The sequence below is a fragment of the Caloenas nicobarica genome, chromosome 3 (genome assembly GCF_036013445.1).
Source record: "Caloenas nicobarica isolate bCalNic1 chromosome 3, bCalNic1.hap1, whole genome shotgun sequence".
Lineage (NCBI taxonomy): Eukaryota > Metazoa > Chordata > Aves > Columbiformes > Columbidae > Caloenas > Caloenas nicobarica.
In genome coordinates, this window is record NC_088247.1 from 81,738,283 (window position 1) to 81,758,794 (window position 20,512).

A 20,512-nucleotide genomic window follows, 5' to 3' on the forward strand; every position below is an offset into this window, starting at 1 on the left:
CTTTAAAAAGTAAACATGTAAGTCACCAGAGGTACTGTGTAATGTGCCAAAGCAGCATATGCTTAAGCACCTTAAACTGTTAAATAATCATAATATTTCTCTTTCCGAGGTTATTAGCTTATTCATTTTAACAATCGCAGAACAACTGCAGAGTAACTAAAGTACCTTGCTGTAACTTTTTCTTCTTTCTTTCCCTCCAGGAACTTGAAGCCCTGAAATTATAAATGATTTGGTGACAAGCTGAGCTTGCAATGCAGGCAATAAAAACTGTGGAAAAAGAGGTGACTTTTATAAAGGAAAGGCTTTTCACAGAATCCTTCTTACAGAAACAGGAGTGCAGCAGAAGCCAGGAGAGCGGGCGGCTGGGCGGGCAGCAGCCATTGGAAGGAGCTGTCTGCAGCTCGCAGTGCTGCACTGAGCATGTCCCAGCGGAGCCCAGCGCAAGCAGCACATTATGCAAAAAGGCAGCTCTAGCAGATGGGAGAGAGGCACAGCAAGCATTTGCTCTGCTTGCATCACCACCGCTTGAAAACGAACCTGGATCGCTAGAGGGGATCTTGCCAGCAGGCCAAAGGAATGAAATCCGGGAGCATGGCTTGATTGCGGAAGGTGTTACACAGAGAAAAATCATGGGGAATCAAGATGGGAAGCTGAAGAAAAATGCAGGTGATGTGCATGAAGGAGAGGATGCCTCTGGGCCCAAGGATACAGATGGCACAAAGAAGGTATCGGGAAGCAGGAGGGGACTGGGGAAGCATGCAAAAGGAAGTGAATCCAGTAAGAAGAAGGGTAAGTCGGAGTCGAGGGCCTCCGTGTTTTCAAATCTGAGGATCAGAAAAAATCTGTCCAAGGCTAAAGATGGGAATAGTAGTTCACGGGAGGATGTTTTGGAAAGCCAGGCCTCGCAGGCTGGAGAGCTGGACAGTACTCATTCAATTGTAGCCAAAACTCCAGATATAAGCATCTCTGCAGATGAAGGGGGTCTCTCAGACACAGATGTGGAACATTTTGAAATCAGAAATGAAACTGTCCCAGCTGCTGCGGAGACACAGGATGGACAAAGGACCAGCTCTGGCTCTGATACGGATATATACAGTTTCCATTCAGCCACAGAACAAGAGGATTTGCTTTCTGATATCCAGCAAGCTATTAGACTGCAGCAGCAGCAGCAGGGGGCAATTAACATTGGAACTGAGGACCTTGTCACCAAAACAATGGGCCGACACATGGTTAATTCGCAAGCAGCCCCCTTAGATTTTGAACGGTTTCTTTCAGTAACTACCACTGACAAAGAGAGGAGCCCAGACACTGAGGCAGCTTTTCCAGCAATATCTGAAATTGTGGAAAGCATTCACGTCTCCTGTGCAACTGAACGTGAACTGAAAGAAGTGGTAAATGGCACAGGCTCTCCTGGTAACAGCTTATTTCAAACACAGGAACGTAAGCTACCGATTGATGAACAGAAACAGCTCGTTGCTGGAGTGGATGCTGTAGCTGGGGAACTAGAAGGTGATTTAAATGGAACTGTGGTAGAAAATGGGTCTCAGAAACATAGCTCCACACGACCTTTTCCAACCTCGGTAGCAGATGCTGAGACTGAAATTGCTGAAGTGCAGGCTGTTGATTTGCAGGATACGGCAACAGAGAGTGGTATTTCAGATGCAGGCCATGATCTTGCTGCTGAGACTCAGGAAGAGAAACATGCTCTGTCAGCCAGTCAAGAGGACCTGCATAATGGTTTATCCACAGAAATGAAAAATGGCATTTTGTCCTCCGAGGGGACAGCAGGCAGTCCGATGCTTGGTTCCCGATGCTTTAAGCCCTATCTAATTAATCCTTGTTACATCAAAACCACAACTAGGCAACTGAGTTCTCCCAACCATTCACCATCTCCCTCCCCATCCCAGAGCCCACTTTTTACAAGGAAGCAGGAGTACTTCCACCAAAAAGAAAAAGTCTCAATCAAGAAGCAGAGGTCTGCTAGTTTGACTGGTTTATTCAGTCGTTCTGCAGACTGGACGGAAGAGGTATCTAATCACAAATGTGAGATAACGCAGAAGGTGGGCTCTGCTGGCTACTTGGAGCACAAGGGGTTTAGAGAGAAATTTCAAACAGAAAGAGTGCCTTTGACTCATTCAAGGAAGTCCTCAGGGGTGCAGGCTTCTACAGAGACATTTCCCAATGTCTTTTCAGGTGAGTGACACGTATTAAGCTTGGTGTGGTTTGTTTTTTGTTTGGTTGTGGGGTTTTTTTTGTCCCAGAGATTATTTAAAATACTTGAATTCAGTCCTTTGCATGTACTATTGTCTTTACTTGTTCTGACAGTTTCAAAATCAAAGGCCTGATCTTAGTCGCATGTCATTAATGAGCATAGTGTCTCTACTCAGTGTCAGCCTGGCAGTACTGCCAGTCAAAGAAGTGCATAACTCTTTGAAGTTTTTCTTTCTGCTTTTCTCCTTTGTTTAAATCCTCTAGGAGAAGACTGGATGCCTTAAATTATTCTTGTTGAAAAAGCTAAGAGCTGCACTGTTGTAGGCAGACCAGCTCTCCACATAAATAGATCTTTCAGATGCGAAGCTTTCTGTAGCTAAGATCTTGTTTGGGGTTTTCTTGTGCTAGGCACTCTTCTGATGTACTGTAAATATTTGAGAGCTGCACCTGGTGTTAGACTGAGGCAGCAAAGAGGATTTGCTTAGTGCAAAAAGCAAAAGCCATGCAGGCACAGATGGACAGCCCTACAGAAAGGAGCCAATTTCCTCTTCAGAAAGGGGAGAGAGGAGGAGAAAAAAATGTTAATGAATTGAAAAGGCAGCATAAAATGGAGAAGGGAAATTGTGGGTAGTACAATTTGGTAGCGGTGGCAGGCTGCTGCTCAGGCTACGCAGGGTGACTCATTCAGGAAAGCATTCTTTTACCTTGCCTGTTAGGCAGCTTGCATCCTCTCACAAAGGCATAGGAATATAGAGTTTACCAATGAAACAGTGTGAATAGATAGTTATATTTTCCTGCACTTTGAGTTGTTGGTTCGTTTTGTTTTCCCCTTTCTCTTCCCCCCCCATCTGAAGTTTCTATATAAAGCTAACGTATTCACAAGCAGAGATGGCCTCTGCCACAAATGGGATATGTATACAGAGGAAACTCAGCAATATATTCAATTTATTTTTCACTGAAGAAAACTGTAGAACTAGGAGAATACAGAGAACAACCCCTACAAGTATCTGTTACAAGATTAAATCACTTGAATCTATAATCAGGTTTGTTTTGAATGGAAGTCTGTTCTAGATGCATGAGCACAGTAACCATATATGTACTAGAGATACTTGCAAAAAATGCAGTGAGAATTTTTTCATGCTTCTATGAAAACTAGACAAAATAGTATGGTTTATGAAGGGAACAATGACTAGATTTAAAAATCACATGTAAGAAAATAGTTGAGCTATCAACAACTGTTTATCATAGAAAGGCTATCTTGTTTTATACTGTAGGCTTAAAAAATACATAACTTGTAATTGTTTGCATTCATAGTTGCTTTCTTTGTGCACATTCTGCTCTGCTTGACGTCATAGTAATACTGGTGAATAAACCTGTCTGGAAACAGAAACTAAAATTAGTGGCTTTTTTGCACAGCAGCAAACTCCAGGCGTTTGAAATACTCAGGTAAAGCATTAACATTGTTTTCCAGATTCAAATCACAAGAATAGTTTCAGTCTTCGGTAGTCTTGAACAGAAAACCTCAATTTCCATCTTGAAAATTAGAATTCCAGTTTTTAAGACAAAAAAGCCAGCCCCCTCTGAAGGAGACCAGCCCTCTGTGAAGTGAGCTGAATATTTTTTGTGTGTTTCAAATCCCTTCCACATGTTTTTTTAGATTTAATTTCAGTTTTACAATTTGAGGTGATCACTACTTTCAGATTTATAGCATATAAAAAGCTTGTGCGATTGACACTTGGCAGCTTATAAACAACTCGGAGAACAAAGCTTTAAATGGCACCATCAGTAGTTAGACTTTCTTCTTTATGGTGGTACTATGATGGAAATAAATTTTATGTGGCAAACTTGAAGAACATGGAATTACTTTTTAGATACTTGTTTTCCAGGACACAGACTTTTTCACATTTCTTCTCAAGGTTTTGACTTACTCATTAACAATTTTTGTCTTATTGGGCTTTCCGACCAACACTTTAGACTTATTCTGAAGGGACCAATGTCCAATGCAACAGTAGTTCTGTCTCTTATGGAAATTACAGTGACCCTCATTTGCATGTACATACCAGCTGTCTTTACAGGCAGAGGACAATTGTACATCTCAGTTCATGCAGAAAAGCTTGAGATGAGGGAACTGGAAGTGACATGATAACACTTTCTCTTTTTAATCATTCTTATTTTTAAAAAATATTTACAAGCTGAAAATTAGCAAGAATATAAAAATAACAACTAATGTACATAAAAAAGGGAAATTAAACTCAGCGTTAGTATTCCTACAGACTGGCTGTCATTGCTGTAAGAGCAGAAAAGCCTGTTTATTTAAATCAGCCTGCACAGCAACAATTACAGAAATAATTTCTTTGTAATTTGAATACTGCTTTTGAAAAATGTTGTATTAAATTGCATGCATCAGATGCATCAATTCAGGAATTACAATCAGGATTTTAGAAATAACATTCTCAATAGTGGCTCATTTCTATCTTTTAAAAAAAGTCAGCTTCTTGCCTAGAGCATTAAATCCCATCTTGCTGTGCAGGGACTGCAGTGTTGGTCTGCATTTCTAACTAGCATCAAGTAAAATATTCCACAATACTTTAGTCATCGATTTTAATGACAGCAGGTTCTATGCCGATGAGTGGCCTACTTTTGCACTATGTTGTGGTTTGGCTGTATGCCATTTGGTTTCCACAGTGATCCATATGAACTCTACCAAGGCTGTCTTAATGTAAAATGTAGATGCAAGCCAATAACTGGAATGCTAGAGACTTTGCATATTTTATTTTTTCTTTATGTAAGAAATAAGTAAAATATGGTATTTCAGATTGGATGCATTGGCTAAGAATGTGATGTGGACAAATTTATGGGTATTTTGTAATTCAGGCATCAGATCTATTTCTTTTATGGTGAGGACAGCTGTATTTGAAATTGCAGTAACAGTAATTACAAGTTCTAGATTACCTGATGCACAGTGGAGCCATGGCTTTTATGTGGTGGTCCCAGGAGGACAAGAGCTGAACCTGAATGAATAGGGTCAGCTCTTGCCTTGGTACATGGCAAGGAATGATTTGCACTAACATTACAAGAATATCTTGATGGGAAAATGAAACTGATGATTCCAAACATTAACATAACTGAAATGGAAGAGCTAATCGATTGATTTAATAAAAAGAAGTTTATCCTGGCATTAATTTGAAGTGCAGTGATTGCAGAGGAGCTAGTAAGGGTGTCTGTTACATAAACTGAATGTGAGAGTCCCATCAGCTGCCCCAGATGGTAATTAAATTCAACTCAGACAAACCTGTGCCCTTTCTAATCTCTGTTGGCTGGCTGTAACACACTTGCTGCATAAATCTCTTTCGAACAGATTATTTATCTTTACATTTCTCTTCAGAGGTTGATATTTGTCCTACTCTAGCTGTAAACAGGAGACAAACAAAAAGTCCTGGTTACCATAAACCAAACCCCGAAGTCAGTCCCTTGATTGTGTGCTAACGGCCACTTTCTGATTTCCACGAAGTGCTGGCCTGCTTCTCACAAAGGCCACTTTATCCCACTTCTACACTGTGCTAATGTCATCCGCACCCACTTGCAGTTCCAGTGCGGTGTCTGCAGGCATAAACAAAGGTCTTAGTATAGATAAGTATGTGAAAACTTGAAAAAACAGGATGGAAGTTTGTTTCTGAGACATAAAGTAGATATTTTAAAATACTTCTTCAAGTGCTTTTGTTCTGATTCATGTGATGATGCACACAATATGGATTTGTATCTAGTAGCATCCTGAGGAGACTATTTATCATGCAACTGTTATTTGAGACTACTTGTAGTTAACTGTTTCACTGATATTTGCTAACAATAATACAAATACTTCTTCTATCAGATGGCGGGGCTGTGCAGCCTCCTCTAACTAAGGGAGCTGCCCAAGAGCCACCCTTCATGTGATATGAGATCACGCACTATGCTGAGCGTTGCTAGTAAGCGTTTGAAGGGAAAGACCCCACTCTTTTTGCCTAGCAAACCCAAACCTGGAGAGAGGTGGAGGGAAAGGGAAAAAAAAAAAAAAAAAAGGGCTGCAATACTGCACTCCAACTATCCAACTACAGTAAACTGTGTTTGAAAACGGGCTGCTGTTATTGAAAGACTGCTGAGTGCCGATAAATTGCTTCAATGTTGCTGTGCCAGCACTGCGATATGGGAATGGGAGCAACATGAGCAATATCACTGGAATGCAGTGCTGCCACAGGGCTGTTTTGATGGGGTCTCATGATTAATGCTTTGATCTTTATCTAGAACTTCATTGGGAGCAGCAGGTTTTGGTCATGGGACTAAGTGCTTGCATCTCTCTGGCAACTTCTTTCTGAGCAGCAGCTCCATTCTGAGATCTGACTGGCAGCCTGACTCGCGTCTGGACTAGAAATGTGTCATCTTGGGTGTCTGCTGGTGTCTTTTGGGGAGCAAAGGGGGAAAGGAAAAGGGGCAGTTTATAGCTGGAGGCCCATGCAGCTCTGCTTGGATCTGAGACATAGCACCACTATAATAACCATCACACATGTGATCTGGCCAGAACTGGTCATTAAAGGACATTGTGCGCTTCAGTGATTTCATTTCTGTTAGAAGAGCAGTGGATTATTCCAGTGGGAATAGTTATATGGGATTTAAATCTGAATGTATTTATTGGATTAAATTGTGCTTTATCATTTTTTAAAAATTTTTGAATTATTTAATAGCTTGGGTGGGGTGATTTGTCCTTTTTTTTTTTAATATTTTCTTTAAACCGTACATAGGCCTCTTCTTTGCAGAAAAAGCTCTGTTTCTTGAAGCAGGCCTCACCTTTTTCTCCACACTGTGGAGAAAAATAAACTTGGAATTGAAAAGCGTTTCTAGGAGTATTTTAGGCCACCTGCATATGAGAAATCAAATCCTAATGTGAATCATGGTGATAGGAAATGCAAAAGTATTAATTAGCCAAGGCATCTTGTTTGTGGTGTAGTTTAACCAAGCTCAGAATATGACCAAGTGTATTCTTTATAAACCACTCCTGCCAAAATTTGAACTTACATAAGGAGTAGTGGTGATGAAGTGTGTAGGTGTTTCTGTGACTGTGGCTTTATTTTTAGGTACATTTAAAAGCATAGTTCTGTAGAGGCCAGGTGGAATACAACAGTTTCTGGAAAATTTTATGCATACAATTTATCTTTTTGGGGCATGAGGTGAGCTGATAAAAGGGGAATAGGGTAGAAGCAGTGAGAATCTGTGAAAGGAAGGCGATGGAAGGATGTGAGGACTTTACATTATGTCACATTGTTCCTGCTTCTTCATATGATAATACAAGGCCAGTTGCATTTCATTAAGTGCTTTAGAAAAGGCAGCAAAGTGGGTTCAGGAGTTGTGTCACACTTATTTGCTTTAAGCAGCAACAACTTTCTGCATTCCTACATTGCAGTTCATTTAAAGGAAGTTAGGGACAAGGAGATGGTCAGTGTTACCTTGAGTACCAAATTAATATTCCTAATTTTATTTCCATATTACTGCTGTCCATAATAAGATTCCTTCACATTTATGGAAATAGCTAGTCTTTCTGAACATGAATAGGAATTGGATGTTTTCTGCTGCAGAGCCTTGCTTTATTCTCAGATAAATACATAACACGACTTCTTTCATTTGTAGATGCATAGATGGTAGAACCCATTAAGTCAGCTGGCAGTTTTGCAACAGTAAGAAGCAATGGTTGTGAGATTGTGTGTATGTGTGTGTAAACAACATCACCCTTATAAAAGTAAATCCTAATATACATAAAATTGAGTGGAAATGTGTAAATACAGAAGAAGTACAAAAATGCTTGAGAATTTAATATTTTTGTGTCTTGACACATGCAACTAAATAGTGGCAGGTAAGCCTAGTCACAAATGATATTTATCATTGAGACATTCTTATTTGTCAGTAAAAGTATGAATTATTTGGTCTCAGGATCTGTATGAAATTTATCAGGAGCTCCAGATCTCTGAACCTGGTGTGAATTTGAATCAGGAGGAAGCACAGATAACTTTACTGTGGAACTAATTATAGGAGGCGGCTTTCATTCTAGAGTTTATTTGATGCCAAAATCTGACTCAGATGTCCCTTTAAGACATAAAATAGCTAGTATGTACCGGGGAAAAATAACTTGTATTTTTTCCTCTTTCTTACACTGATAAGGAAAAAAAACTGTACAAAATAAGTCAATATTGCAGTAACACTATAATTAACTACATTAACATCTGCTAGCAGTCATGGAAGAAAAGGTGGTTTTCATTAAAAAAGAAAAAAATAAAATGGAAAAAACCAAAACATTGCCTTCATAATAGAGGGTGTGTATGTAAACACTATTTTGTGATGCAAAGACTCAAGACAATACAGTATGCTGAGAAATAGTTGAGGGAAATATTTTATTACATCAATGAAAGAACATGAAGGTCCAGTTACAGCAAGGGAGACATGCTTAGGTTTTATTCAGATGAAGTCTAGAAGAACATATGTGCAGAAATATATAGGCATGCATGTATATATTTTTCTTTTTTGTGGAATGTAGTTATAATTTTCTGCTTTTCTCCTTTATTCATCTTACCAGTTTTTGTTTATGCGTACAAAGAATAAGAGCTTTTGTACATTGTGATAAATATTAAAAAGTCAGCAGTTATTAAAGCTGGAGGAGACTGTCAGACTGTGGGTGCACAGGTTCTGGAGTGGAGTAAAAGCTAAGGCATGCTGAGGCTCTAATGAGTAGGTTGAAAGAAATTTGTTATTTGTGTCCCACTTCAGAGGCTTGCTCATTCAGTTCAGCTGTGTTTTGTGACACATGGATGCTAGAGCAAATACTTGGAGTTACTTCTAAGATAGAGATGGGCCAGACTGCATTAAATGTCAGTGTGCATGAGTTTGGACTGACAAAAGACGCTACTAGTAATAACTACCCAAAAATTAAAAAAAAAAAAAGACATCAGAGAAGCTCCTTAGTTTAAAGAGCTGGACAGAAACAACTGTGGCTTTCCAGCAGTCTGAGAACCTGGCACAGAATACCACCTTCACACAACAAATCACCATGGAAACTAAAAGGGTAAAGATGGACAGGATTAAATACTTGCTGAGAGGAACCTACGCACCTGGAAAACACAATATGAAAGTTGCCAAAGATGCATATGATGCCTAAAAGATTTGGTAGACAGATACATATAGATTCTCTTTTATCATAAGCAATTGTAATTAGGAACACTTTAGCAACATACTTCTGTAATCTGCAATAGTACTGCATTAGAACTGAAGAGAAATCGAGGTGAAAAGGGACATGCCATGTAATGTTGTGGCAGAGGGCATCTTCTTTATATTTCTAGAAAGGTATTTTGTACTGTGTACTGCTGCTGTATCATAGTTGGGGAATTGGTTGACATTTAAAAACTTCAGCTTCTGAAAGATATTTAGTGACATTTAAGATATTTTCTTACCCTTCACTGTATATATGATACAAATAGTGAAATGTAAGGATAAAAACGTAGTTTAATACTTTGTCTCAGCTTATCCTGTATGTCATACATCAGAAAATTAAGTGTGGGGGAAATGTATAAAATTTTAGTCACTGTGAAAGCAAAACGTCAAGGAGCTTAATGCTGAAGTTAGGGAGATGGAATACTTCAGAGACCTGCTAATCTGCAAGAATTCTGAAAGCACTGTCACAGGCCATCACATTTATTTTAATATATTTTGAAGCTCTGATGATAACAAAGTTATAATACCTGCTTTGCAGAAAAAGTGTTATATTGTTATTGCAAATGATCCAGGTGATTTTAATTAACTTAATTTTGACTGCAGCAACAAGCAAGGCTTTGGAACAAATCTTGAGGGAGAAAATGATAAGATATAATTAGCTATTGGTTATATGATAAAAGGGCAAAGAAAAATGGAACAAAATGCAGCATGGTTTTAGCAAAGATCAATGAGACTACATCGATAACTTTATGTACAGCTACTTTCTAGACAACGCAAGAGTAGTAGGAAGGAATTAATCTTGGTTTATGTACAAAATTGAAACACTGCAAATCACCCAAAGAAGAAAATTAGTGTTGTTTTTGATAAGGGACTCTCTCATGTTACTTCTCGTCCATCAAAGAGGAAGAGCTTTGTTTTCACCTACTCTACCTGGTGTTGTGACAGGTTTGGTCAAGCTGTGGAATTTTATTGTAGAATTAATGTAAGAGTAGAACTGGGTCATGATCTTTGTCCTGACCTTAGTGTTTGCAGGACTTGACCTTTTCATCACTGAGTGAAATTTCCAGTAAAATTTTGTCTTTCTCTATTATAACACAAATTTCAGAATTAGGAACTGAGCTTGCACTGGGAGTCATTTCATCAGGACCAAGGTCTGTAGTATCAGTTTTGACCTGACTGCTTCAGTATTTTACAGCATGATTTGTGCAAGTATGGCATATGGTTAAGTTATCTTTTAACAGACCATTGGATGATATTCTGGAATTGGTGGTGTTGCTATGTCTGATAGGCAGCACAAGTGGAGCAAGCCATTTTAAAATACAGCTGCTTGGTTCAATCATGGGACACTATAGACAGAGTGAGATAAGTTTTTTGAAAAATGTTTGCTTGTAACATCCTTTCTGAGGTGTCTTTTTACTTCTTTAATTCTGAGTTGTTTCCCTGTCATCTTTATTTCTGGGGAATCCCATTTTTCAAATTTTGCCAGACCTTTGCTTTTTCCATCAAAGCATTCTTGGAAGAATTTCAGGGGCATTTGTGTGAGGTGCCACTTCTGCCCTGTGTATGCTGTGGTGGGCAGCAAGTAGGAGTCTCTTGCCAGCGGCAGTTTGTGCCCTTCCTTCCAAAAGGGAGTAGGCACATGTGTTCCCTGGATTTTTTTGGGATGTGTTGAATGCTTGGAACTGTTAGAATTGTGTGATTCTCTTTCTGTAACTGTGTAATGGGTTGCTTGTTCTAGCTGAGTTAGTTGAAAATGTAATGATACAGTTATTTGAGCTGTTTTGCACAATCTGGAATATGTTGAAATGATTAGTGATAATTGTGGAGCTATAATTAGGGAAAAAAATTACTTGCTTGAGTTACAAAGATGTTGATATATTGTGGTTCTAACTTACAACTAGTTGAGAGTTTTCATGGAAAATTTTTAGCTGTTAAGAGAGTACTACGAGGTGGGACATCACAAAGAGTGTGAGATTGAGATGCCAAGAGATTCAGATGGCTTGGCAAAAGTAAAGCATGGTGTTTACTGTGATAATCAGATACATAACTGACAAATGCGAAATTAATAATTGGTAGTTTTATTCTAGTTGTTTGAAGAGCCTGTGAATGTAGTCAATCCATCAATTGATACATATTTATTAAATTCAACTGAAAAATGTGTTTCTGACTTTGAAATTATATAGAATTGTGTGTTGGCAGGCATTGGGGGTACTGGGGAGATAGTGTTGGTGTATGTCTTTTTCCTAATTCTCTTGTTTAAAGAGGCTTTCTGCTTTTGACTTCTGAATTTAAGATGATGTGGGTTCAGTTCTTACCATTCATGTCAACAGAGCCAGGAAATCTAGAGACAGAATATCAGAGAAGAAAGGACAGTCCACTCAGGTGTTTCCACACATCTGTAACTTTAGTATCATTCTAAAAACTAAAATATAGCATGTAAATATATATATAATATAAATTAATGTAATGCATGTTATATATAACATGATAATATACAATATTATTATATAAAGAAATCATTATATAACCTCTGTTTTATTCCCCTTAGAAACATATCTATGTGTACAAGCAGTGAAGGCAGATATTAACTATTACATTGGTAATAAAAACAAAAGGAAATATCTTTATGACAATTATAGGAATTTGCACCATAACCCTAGACCTTGACAAGTTTTTTACTTTTAAGGTTCATGTTGCCTGGAAATAAGACTTATGACACACTTTGTGTTTATTCATAGTGGAAGGATTAGAATTTTTTCATTTGTTTGTTTTTTCGTTATGAAACCATGTTGTGTGCGCAGGCCCGTTGGTTGGTGGGTTTTCCATATTTTACGTAACCAGGTTGTGACAAAACCATCACGTGGTTTTAGGAAAAGTATCTGTCAACGAAAATACGGTCCCTTTAAAACAACAACAGCAACAAAACAGCCAAAACAACCTTACAGGATGAGAGATCTGGAACAGAGCTTCCCAATCTAAATCAGCAGAGGATTAGAAGCTGCAGTGAAAAAGAACAATAAATGAAGTCTCTAATCCTGAAATATTGGGTATAACCTCCCAGGTCAGGCTTCAGGCAAGCAAGAGACTAAATTACTTTGTTATATTTTTTTAATGCCAATGTATATTCAATATACATTTATGCAGGACTTGGACTTGGACTTTGAAGAGATGTCTAAAGTACCAATTCCCAGTTCCGTTTCATTCCTCAGGTTCCACACACAGCTTTGAAAACCTCTCTCAGTAGTCATGTGTTGCATATTATATTTAGGCTTCCTGGTACAGGTTAGCTGAAAAACTTAAAATTTGAAAAGATTATGGAATTAAAGGTAAATATTTAAGAAATGTGATACTTTTGATCCTTGAAATATTAATTTTATATGTGAATTATTAGTAACTAAATGCTTTGTATATTTGAGATCGAGGAAAGTACATTAGAAGTACATTCTACATTAGTAGAAAGGTGAAAATGAAGTGTGATTGATTTGCCCCTTGGAAATGCTTCAGCAAACTTTTGCTATGTAGTTTGGAGGAATGGGGTGAATGAAAAAACTTGTACTGTAAAGTATTTAAGAAATTACATGTAATTGCAACTACTAGCACATGTACAAGCAAGCACGTGTGGAAGTCTTTGCAGTATTTCTGTCTCCTGGAGAGGTTTGTCCTCTTCTGGCATTCCAAGGAACAGTTAGTGCTGCACAGTTCAGGTGCTTTGCCAGCCGATTTAGACGTGATTTAGCTGTGACCTTGATGTTAGTATATGTAGAAAAGCAGACAAGAAAAAAATTGGAAGGAAGGAATGTTTTAGGGATATATGTGGTAGCAGATATCTGAATTATAGTTTTTCCTGAACTTTGAAATGCTGCTCACACTTTTTTAATTGATATAAATATGTTCACAATTGTAATCCTTTGGAAATTGAAAAGCCATAATAAGACTACACTTGTCTCTTTATATTTTGTAAGACTAGTAGAAAACATTCTGAATGGTAATACATCACTTTGTTCATCTCCTTCCTTTTCCTTTTTTTTTTTTTTTTTGGTCCTAACTCCCCAAAATAGAGCACCGCCTATAGTACTTTTGGGTTCAAAGCTTGTGAAATCTCTTCGCTGTGTGAGCATTTATAATCCCACTGAAATGGGGAACAACTGGGGAAAAGAGGGCAAGCTGATTTTGGTTTTGAAGATGGAAGCACTAGGTGCATGAGTCACTGTTAACTCTGAGTAGGGTGTTCAGGGCTGGGATTACATTGCAGCCATTCACCCTGCATTGGAAAAATTAAAGTTGAAAGTCTGTCTCCAGTCTGTATAGCTTAAAATGTGCGGATGCAGCTGCTGTCCTGATAGTGATAGTGTGGTGTGGTGCTCTGGTGGTTGGAAGAGAGAATTGCAGGAGGCTGGCAGGAGGGGGAGCTTTTGAAGTAGAACTCATTTGTATCATCAGTCTCAGCTTGTGCCCACTGACAGATGTGCTCCCGGGCTTTTGCAAATGCAGTGTCAGGAGGGTAGAAAGCACATCTTTAAAGATAAATGTGAGGTTACAACAACTCAGTCCTCAGGGAAATGTTATTGCAATCTCTGCCGTGGTGCCGGGCCTCAGTGCATGAATGTGTGGCTTTTTATTGTATCTGTGAATACTGTAGTTTTCTCCTCTTTCTCTCACATTTGTCACTCTGCTTCCCCTCAATAACTAGGCAAATCCAAAGCCAACAACAACATGCTCGTGATATTGCCTGTTCTTAAGGATTTTATTGTTCACCTTGTTGCTCTTTGAAAGGTTGTTCTTCTGTGCAGATTGGTCAGGAAAAGAGCTATAATGTGAATTCGTTGAGTTGGGACTTGCCTGTATTTCTCAGTGGACAGTACTGAATGTACTTTCAACATTCAATAAAAACCTGCATTTCAGAAAAGGGTACATCCTTATTTTTAGTGTCTGCTTCAGGAGAAAAAAGGTTGTCCTGAAATATAAAATAACTGTAATACACCAAACTTGCTTCTTTCTAAAACAGGCAACCTCTCCCATCAAAAGTCACTCACAGTCATGCTCATGACAGACAAGGTTGTTCACATTATCAGTACTGACGGCCAAAGTCTGTAGCAGTTCCTGTCATATGGAAGGAGGCGTAATACATACGTACAGATGTCTCTTCAGGCCAAGGTAGAATCTGTGGCTGTGTCAGGCTGGTACTGGGTGGGAGAAGTACATGAAATTATTATATGCATATTGTATTTTTATATATATATGGTTTTATATTTATATATAATAGTTAATGTTTTACAATATTTCATTGTTATATGAAATAATGTTTGTAAAATGACCTTTGGTGGGGATAGTCTTCCTTTCTCCCTCCACCTTGCATTTGAGTGAGCATGGTTGCACTAAATCCCAAGTTGAAAATGATCATCTACGAATAGCAATTACCTGCATTTTTGGAAAAGGCAGACAATATGAATGGAAACCATTCTGGGACTTGTGAATTTTCATTCTGCAGTGAATGGCTCATATGTTCTACGGTTGTTGCCAGAGGTGGTTTTGATGAAGTGTTATTCAAGTGTTGGTCATAGCGATGTCCTGCAGGAGATCGTAAGATCATAGTGCTTCATCTTAATGAGAATGGAAGGAAGTGGCATATAACATGGTGGTAGAGAACACGGAATTTGGAAGCTGAGACAGAAGACCTAGGCTGAGCTATGGCAGCAAAAGTATCACAAAATATCAAGAGTACCTGATACTACCAAACTTAATTTCACATTCCCATTCTTTTAGTTAGTTAATTGTGTAATCCTTTGTAAGAAAATAAAGTCTTATCCCTTACTAGGATTTAATAAGTCATTCTAAGCTTCTAAAAAAATAACTTATGAATTTATAGTCATTTGCTGGAGGGTTTTGGCAAGATCCTCAGAACACTGACTTTATTGAAGGCTGAAACTTAACTGCAGTTCTTCTCTAATTCAAAAGCTGGTACACCTTCCATCCTTGCCAAACTAATACTTAGGGGAAAGGTAAGAATAGGCTCTAAGAACTTCATGACCTGGGATTGATGGGAAGAAATGTTGTTATAATGTAAAAAAAATGGAACTTTTTAAGGGAAGAAAAAAAAAAAGCTGAGACATCTTCGTTCTTTACTATTTTCATGGTATGTAAAGGCAATCAAGAGCAATGCCTTTTACCATTGCCTTTAAATCCTTGTAGCAGAAATCAGCTGATCATTTAATAATTATTGAAATCATTACTCATTTAGTTATTCCAGGTTATTTGCAACCATATTCACCTATTGAAAACACATTCAGGTACTACCTCATGTAAATTATGAGTAAGAGGTGGTTAAGGCTATTCTTGCTGCATTTTATTTATAAACTAAAGATGAAAAATTGTAGCTTAAAATATTGCGGTTGAATTTGACGGGAATTTAACCTACGAATTAAATATGGCTGTGATTTTTGTTCTTCTGCTTAAGGAATAGATTCAGGGATTAATATTGCACAATTTCACACATATAGACACAAAGTCATTTTAATTTGACATAATTGTAGTGCAGATAGATGGGATGCTGGATGTTGGTTCCAAACAAAAGTAGTTAAAAGCCTGTGCAGTCCAAAGTTAAGGAGGTATTTTGCTATACCTGAACAAAAATATAACCTTCATCTTGCCTTGAATCAAAATAATGAATGTGATTCCTGCTGCTTTATTTGACATCAGTGCAGGCACAGGTAGGGGCAGAGGGCAGACAGGCGGGGGAAAATTTGGTACCAGCCTCCCTAGGCTGCAAAGGACTTCGGAGCTGGAATGCTTCCGCTGTAGTGACAGCTGGCTTTTACCTGAAAGTAGGTGAAGGAGAAATGTCAGATGCACTTGACAAGAGAGGAACTACTTATTGGTGAGCGGTGACTTTCAAACGTTGGTCTCCCCTGTAAAACAGCTTCAGCCCTGTCTGGAACTACAACACTGCAGCGACTCCGTCCGTCAGAAGTGCCTGATGGCATGGTGTTGCCTCGAGAAAATGAGTGACATCGCCAAGTAATGACACACTTTCTTTTGGTGGGCTGTGCTCCTCCCTCCAATTTATGGAAATATGTATTGTCCTTTTTGGCTGTGTTTCAAGTCTGGGGGGAAGTGAGTGGTTCTGACACTTGTAATGACCGTTCAATTTGATGATGAGCCCTAGCCGGTTAGATACAAAATTTCAGTGGCTTAACAGTTTCTTCTAAGTATATTGCCAAGTAAGTGCTTTGAACATGTAACCCATTTATTGTTGATGCAGAGGTTTGTTTGGTTTTTTTCACAGCCGTTCACAGTGAAGCTATTTTCTGTATGCATTGAAAACCAAACTTTTTTCCAGCTTGCATTTGGTAAAATGTGTGAAATGAGCTGGCAAAATTTACTTCTGTAATTCAAATTTCTGTCTGTCCTCAGGTCTCCATAGTAATTGTAAGGAACACACAAGCTGTGTTAGAGCACAGCTTTATCCAAATATTATTATCTTTCTGTTGGGAACCTTTATTTTTTTGACTCAACATATATTTGATGCAAAGGACAATTTAATTGTACTCAAGTTAGTTTGAGTTAAACGATTCTTTTAGGTTAAAAAGTACTAGCTAATATAATTAAATAATTTTTACTGCCCTATTTATTCCAAGACTGATAACATGCTGGGGAGAACACTTCCGGTTCAGGTGGACAAAGTGACATAAGTAACACAGAGTGCAGTAAGAGAAGTTAAGTTCATTAATGACTTTTTTTTACATATATACTTATTCTATGATATACTGTCTGAATGCTAAAGTATGTTTAGACAAAAGTTAGTAATTACTAAGCAACAATAGTTAACAACCACTATACAAATTAAACTGCAACTGAATGGCAACTAAAATTCTGAACAAAATATTTCACCCTGAGCAAGACTTTAGTGCTACAAAAAATAACAAATGAATGGGTGGATTAAGGTAAAAAAAAAAAAAAAAAAGCCTTGTTTCTTGTTTTGTCAGTGATAGATGTTATTCCTGTCAATTCAGTTAAACCAAAAGGGGCAGGGGGCTATTCTTCTGGATGGCCAGGAGAAGACTCTTTAAACATGACATGATTATTTAAGTGTTGAAACATGCAGATGAAAAAAAAAATAGATGTATCAAGTCTGACATTCAAAAGCCATAGATAACATTTTAATATTTAATATGGCACAAAGAAATGTGTCGTTTCCTTGCATAGTCCTATTTGTGTGTTTGTGTGCAGGATACTCTTCCTCTGGAGTATTTTTTTCTTATTATTTTTTCTTCTGTGGATTTTAGATAAATGTAAAGCATTGACTTCTCCATTCATCCTCATTACTTGCAGTCTCATATTTAGCTAGACAGCTTTCCATGTTATTGAACTTTAGTCCATGATCTAAGATGATACTATGGTAATATGATGTGCATTGCCTCAAAAGTCTAGCAGAAATGCTACTTATTGGTGCTCTAGTGTCAGTGTGATGCCTGTCTTATTTTTTTTCTGAAACTTGCTGATATAGCTTAACCTTAGTATTTTTAGCTAGGAAAATCAGTTTACAGCAGTAAAAGGGTAATAGCTAGGGCTTTTTAAAGTGGTCTTTTACAGCACCACTAAGCACTGGCAACTACAACCCCAAAGAAAAATTACTAAAAAATCACAAAACTGTCTGTCCGCAGATAGCCCCCTTATTTGCGCTTCACTTCCATGGTTTCACACTGTAGCCTTTCTTCATGCAGGGAATTGCTGTATGTTGCTGTAACTGTGGGTAAATTGTTGTGAAAAATCGCAATACATTTCAGACAGTTAGAAAGCCTGTCCTCAATTAATTAATGACTTTGAAGATTTAACAATTGAACTTGATTTTTAGCTAAAAAGAAGAATATGTTGAATAAGCAATTATCACCACCTTATAGGTGGTGAAACCGAGGAACAAAGGCAAACTAATCTGCAAACATAAAAAACTTGTGTATCTTATAAGTTTACCCCTGGCTTATCCCCTTGAATGTACTGTATTGTGTCAATAAAAGGCTAGGAAACTGGACAAATGATTCAAAATTATCAGTTCTTCAGATGTGGAGGGGAAAATCTTAGAAATAACTTCTAACATTTTAATGTATTGTTTCTTTTGGGCTGTATTGTCCCATGAATTTAAAACAATACAGAAACTTTGGACCAAATGTCGCTTACAATGTCCTTTATAAATTACATCCAGGTGTTTTATAAAAAAATCTTTTTTTGTATGTTTAAAAACCCTGAGAAATTTTACGTTTTGAATAAAATCAACATTCAAACATAGATCTTGCATTTGTATATGAAAATCAGTAGTACTATTGTCATTATTACTGCTACTTTAAATGTCACTAAAATGCTTGCTTAATGCAGTATATTTTTTCTGGAAAATACCTTTGGCTTCCAGAGAGAGGTGGAAAAAACAGACTATAGAAACTGATTTAGGTACAAATTGTATTCACAGCTAGTTCATACTAAAACATGAAATTAACTTTATTACTCTGTCTGCCTTTTCTTTTCCAGTAGATCTATTTAGTCTCCTCATTTATATCCTGTAAATCTCAATTTTGGCATCTTTTGACATTTTAGAGCTTAATCAAGCAATTTAATATTCTTAGCATGTAGATTTTACTACAGCCTGGGTATATAACTAATTTTTGTAGTCTCTTTCTGACTAATTGCACACAGCACAAAGGTCTTTCAAACTTCTAGCATTGTCTCCTTTAATATACTTTATAGCATATGCCTTTCTTTCATGCTCTGGTGAGATAACAAAGAAAATACTTTGATTGTGAAATCTGGCTCTGTAACAAGAATAAGTCTCATTGCTTGCTATTCAAAAGTTTTACTTCTCTGAGTTGATGCTCATGGCACTGCATTTTAGTTTGGAGCACTCCGCTGCTCTGGAGCTGTATTAAATATAATTTTAAACAGAATAGTTACCAGGAGGGATTTTTTAAAATTAGTCTTTTATTGAGAGTTTCTCCAAAGAAACAGAGCACAACTTCTTAAAGACTATGATCATTTTATGATGTTTCTTGGTAATATCTCGGTTTTCCCATCAGGACAGTTGTATAATTTAAATAAACAGGAAATAAATGCTACAATAACATCCCATGTTTTTTGCCTGTACTCCTCAGTGTGGCCAACACAATGTATATTTTCTTGAATATCCTCATTAATCAGACTACAGATTGGTTCAAATTATTATACAGAAATATTTTATATTGGAGACTTATTATGGGATACTTTTCTGAAGATTTTTTTTTTTTAAATTTCATGTTTATACTTCTAATAGTTGAGATTTTTGATAGACATTGTAATGCCTTAATCTTTGTGTCCTGTAGATAGATAGCTACAAATTCTTATTGATCTGTGTCATCACCTTGGCAGGACGAACTCTGCTGGAAAAGCTCTTCAGCCAGCAGGAAAATGCACCACAAGAAGAAGCAGAAAAACTGTGTTCTCGCATTATTGCATTGGGTCTTTTGCTTCCATTCACCGACTGCTTCAGAGAACCATGTAGTCAGAGCACCCAGCAAAGCACACCCACGTTTGATGTAAGTACTGAAAACGTTCTCTTTGGTCTGTTTTGCCAAGCAGGACATGTCTTATCAATGGCTCACCAGTCCTGAGAGAATTCTGTTAGTTCTTTTAATGAAAATTAACCGTAAGAGAGTGGCTGGTTATTATTATGAGCTCAGGTGTGCACACTTTTGTATCCAAGTAAGTGTAAGTTCTGAAAGGTTCTCTATTAACTTGGTTTCTTAACTTTTTAACTCGTATCTTAGTCTACTGTACTGTTCTTCATCTGTTGTTTTCATTAAGTTTTTTTCTTTGAAGCAAAGCACTCTATAGGACTATTAACACTCCAATCCTATAGCTGCTTCACCAAAAATACAAATTAAAGGAACAACAGAAAACATCATGCCACAAAACTTTACAGAACCCAAATAGGATATCTATGCTAGATAATTTCCTCTCCCTGAAAGGAGTTTTGATATAAAATAGTGCTGGGGTCAGTGCAACTTTTTTACTGTTCCAGCTACAGTGTTATCTGTGCCTTTGGGCTATCTGG

The 20,512-nt window shown here is 37.6% G+C and overlaps 1 protein-coding gene across 1 annotated transcript in view; it reads left to right on the plus strand.

Moving 5' to 3' along the window:
* The first annotated feature begins 614 nt into the window (after positions 1-614).
* The window catches only part of FMN2 (formin 2), a 155,906-nt gene continuing 136,008 nt past the window's right edge, over positions 615-20,512 (plus strand). Inside the window, 2 exon segments of the mRNA XM_065632449.1 lie at positions 615-2,193; positions 19,828-19,994. Coding sequence (XP_065488521.1) covers positions 630-2,193; positions 19,828-19,994 — 1,731 coding nt within the window. The 5' untranslated portion in view covers positions 615-629.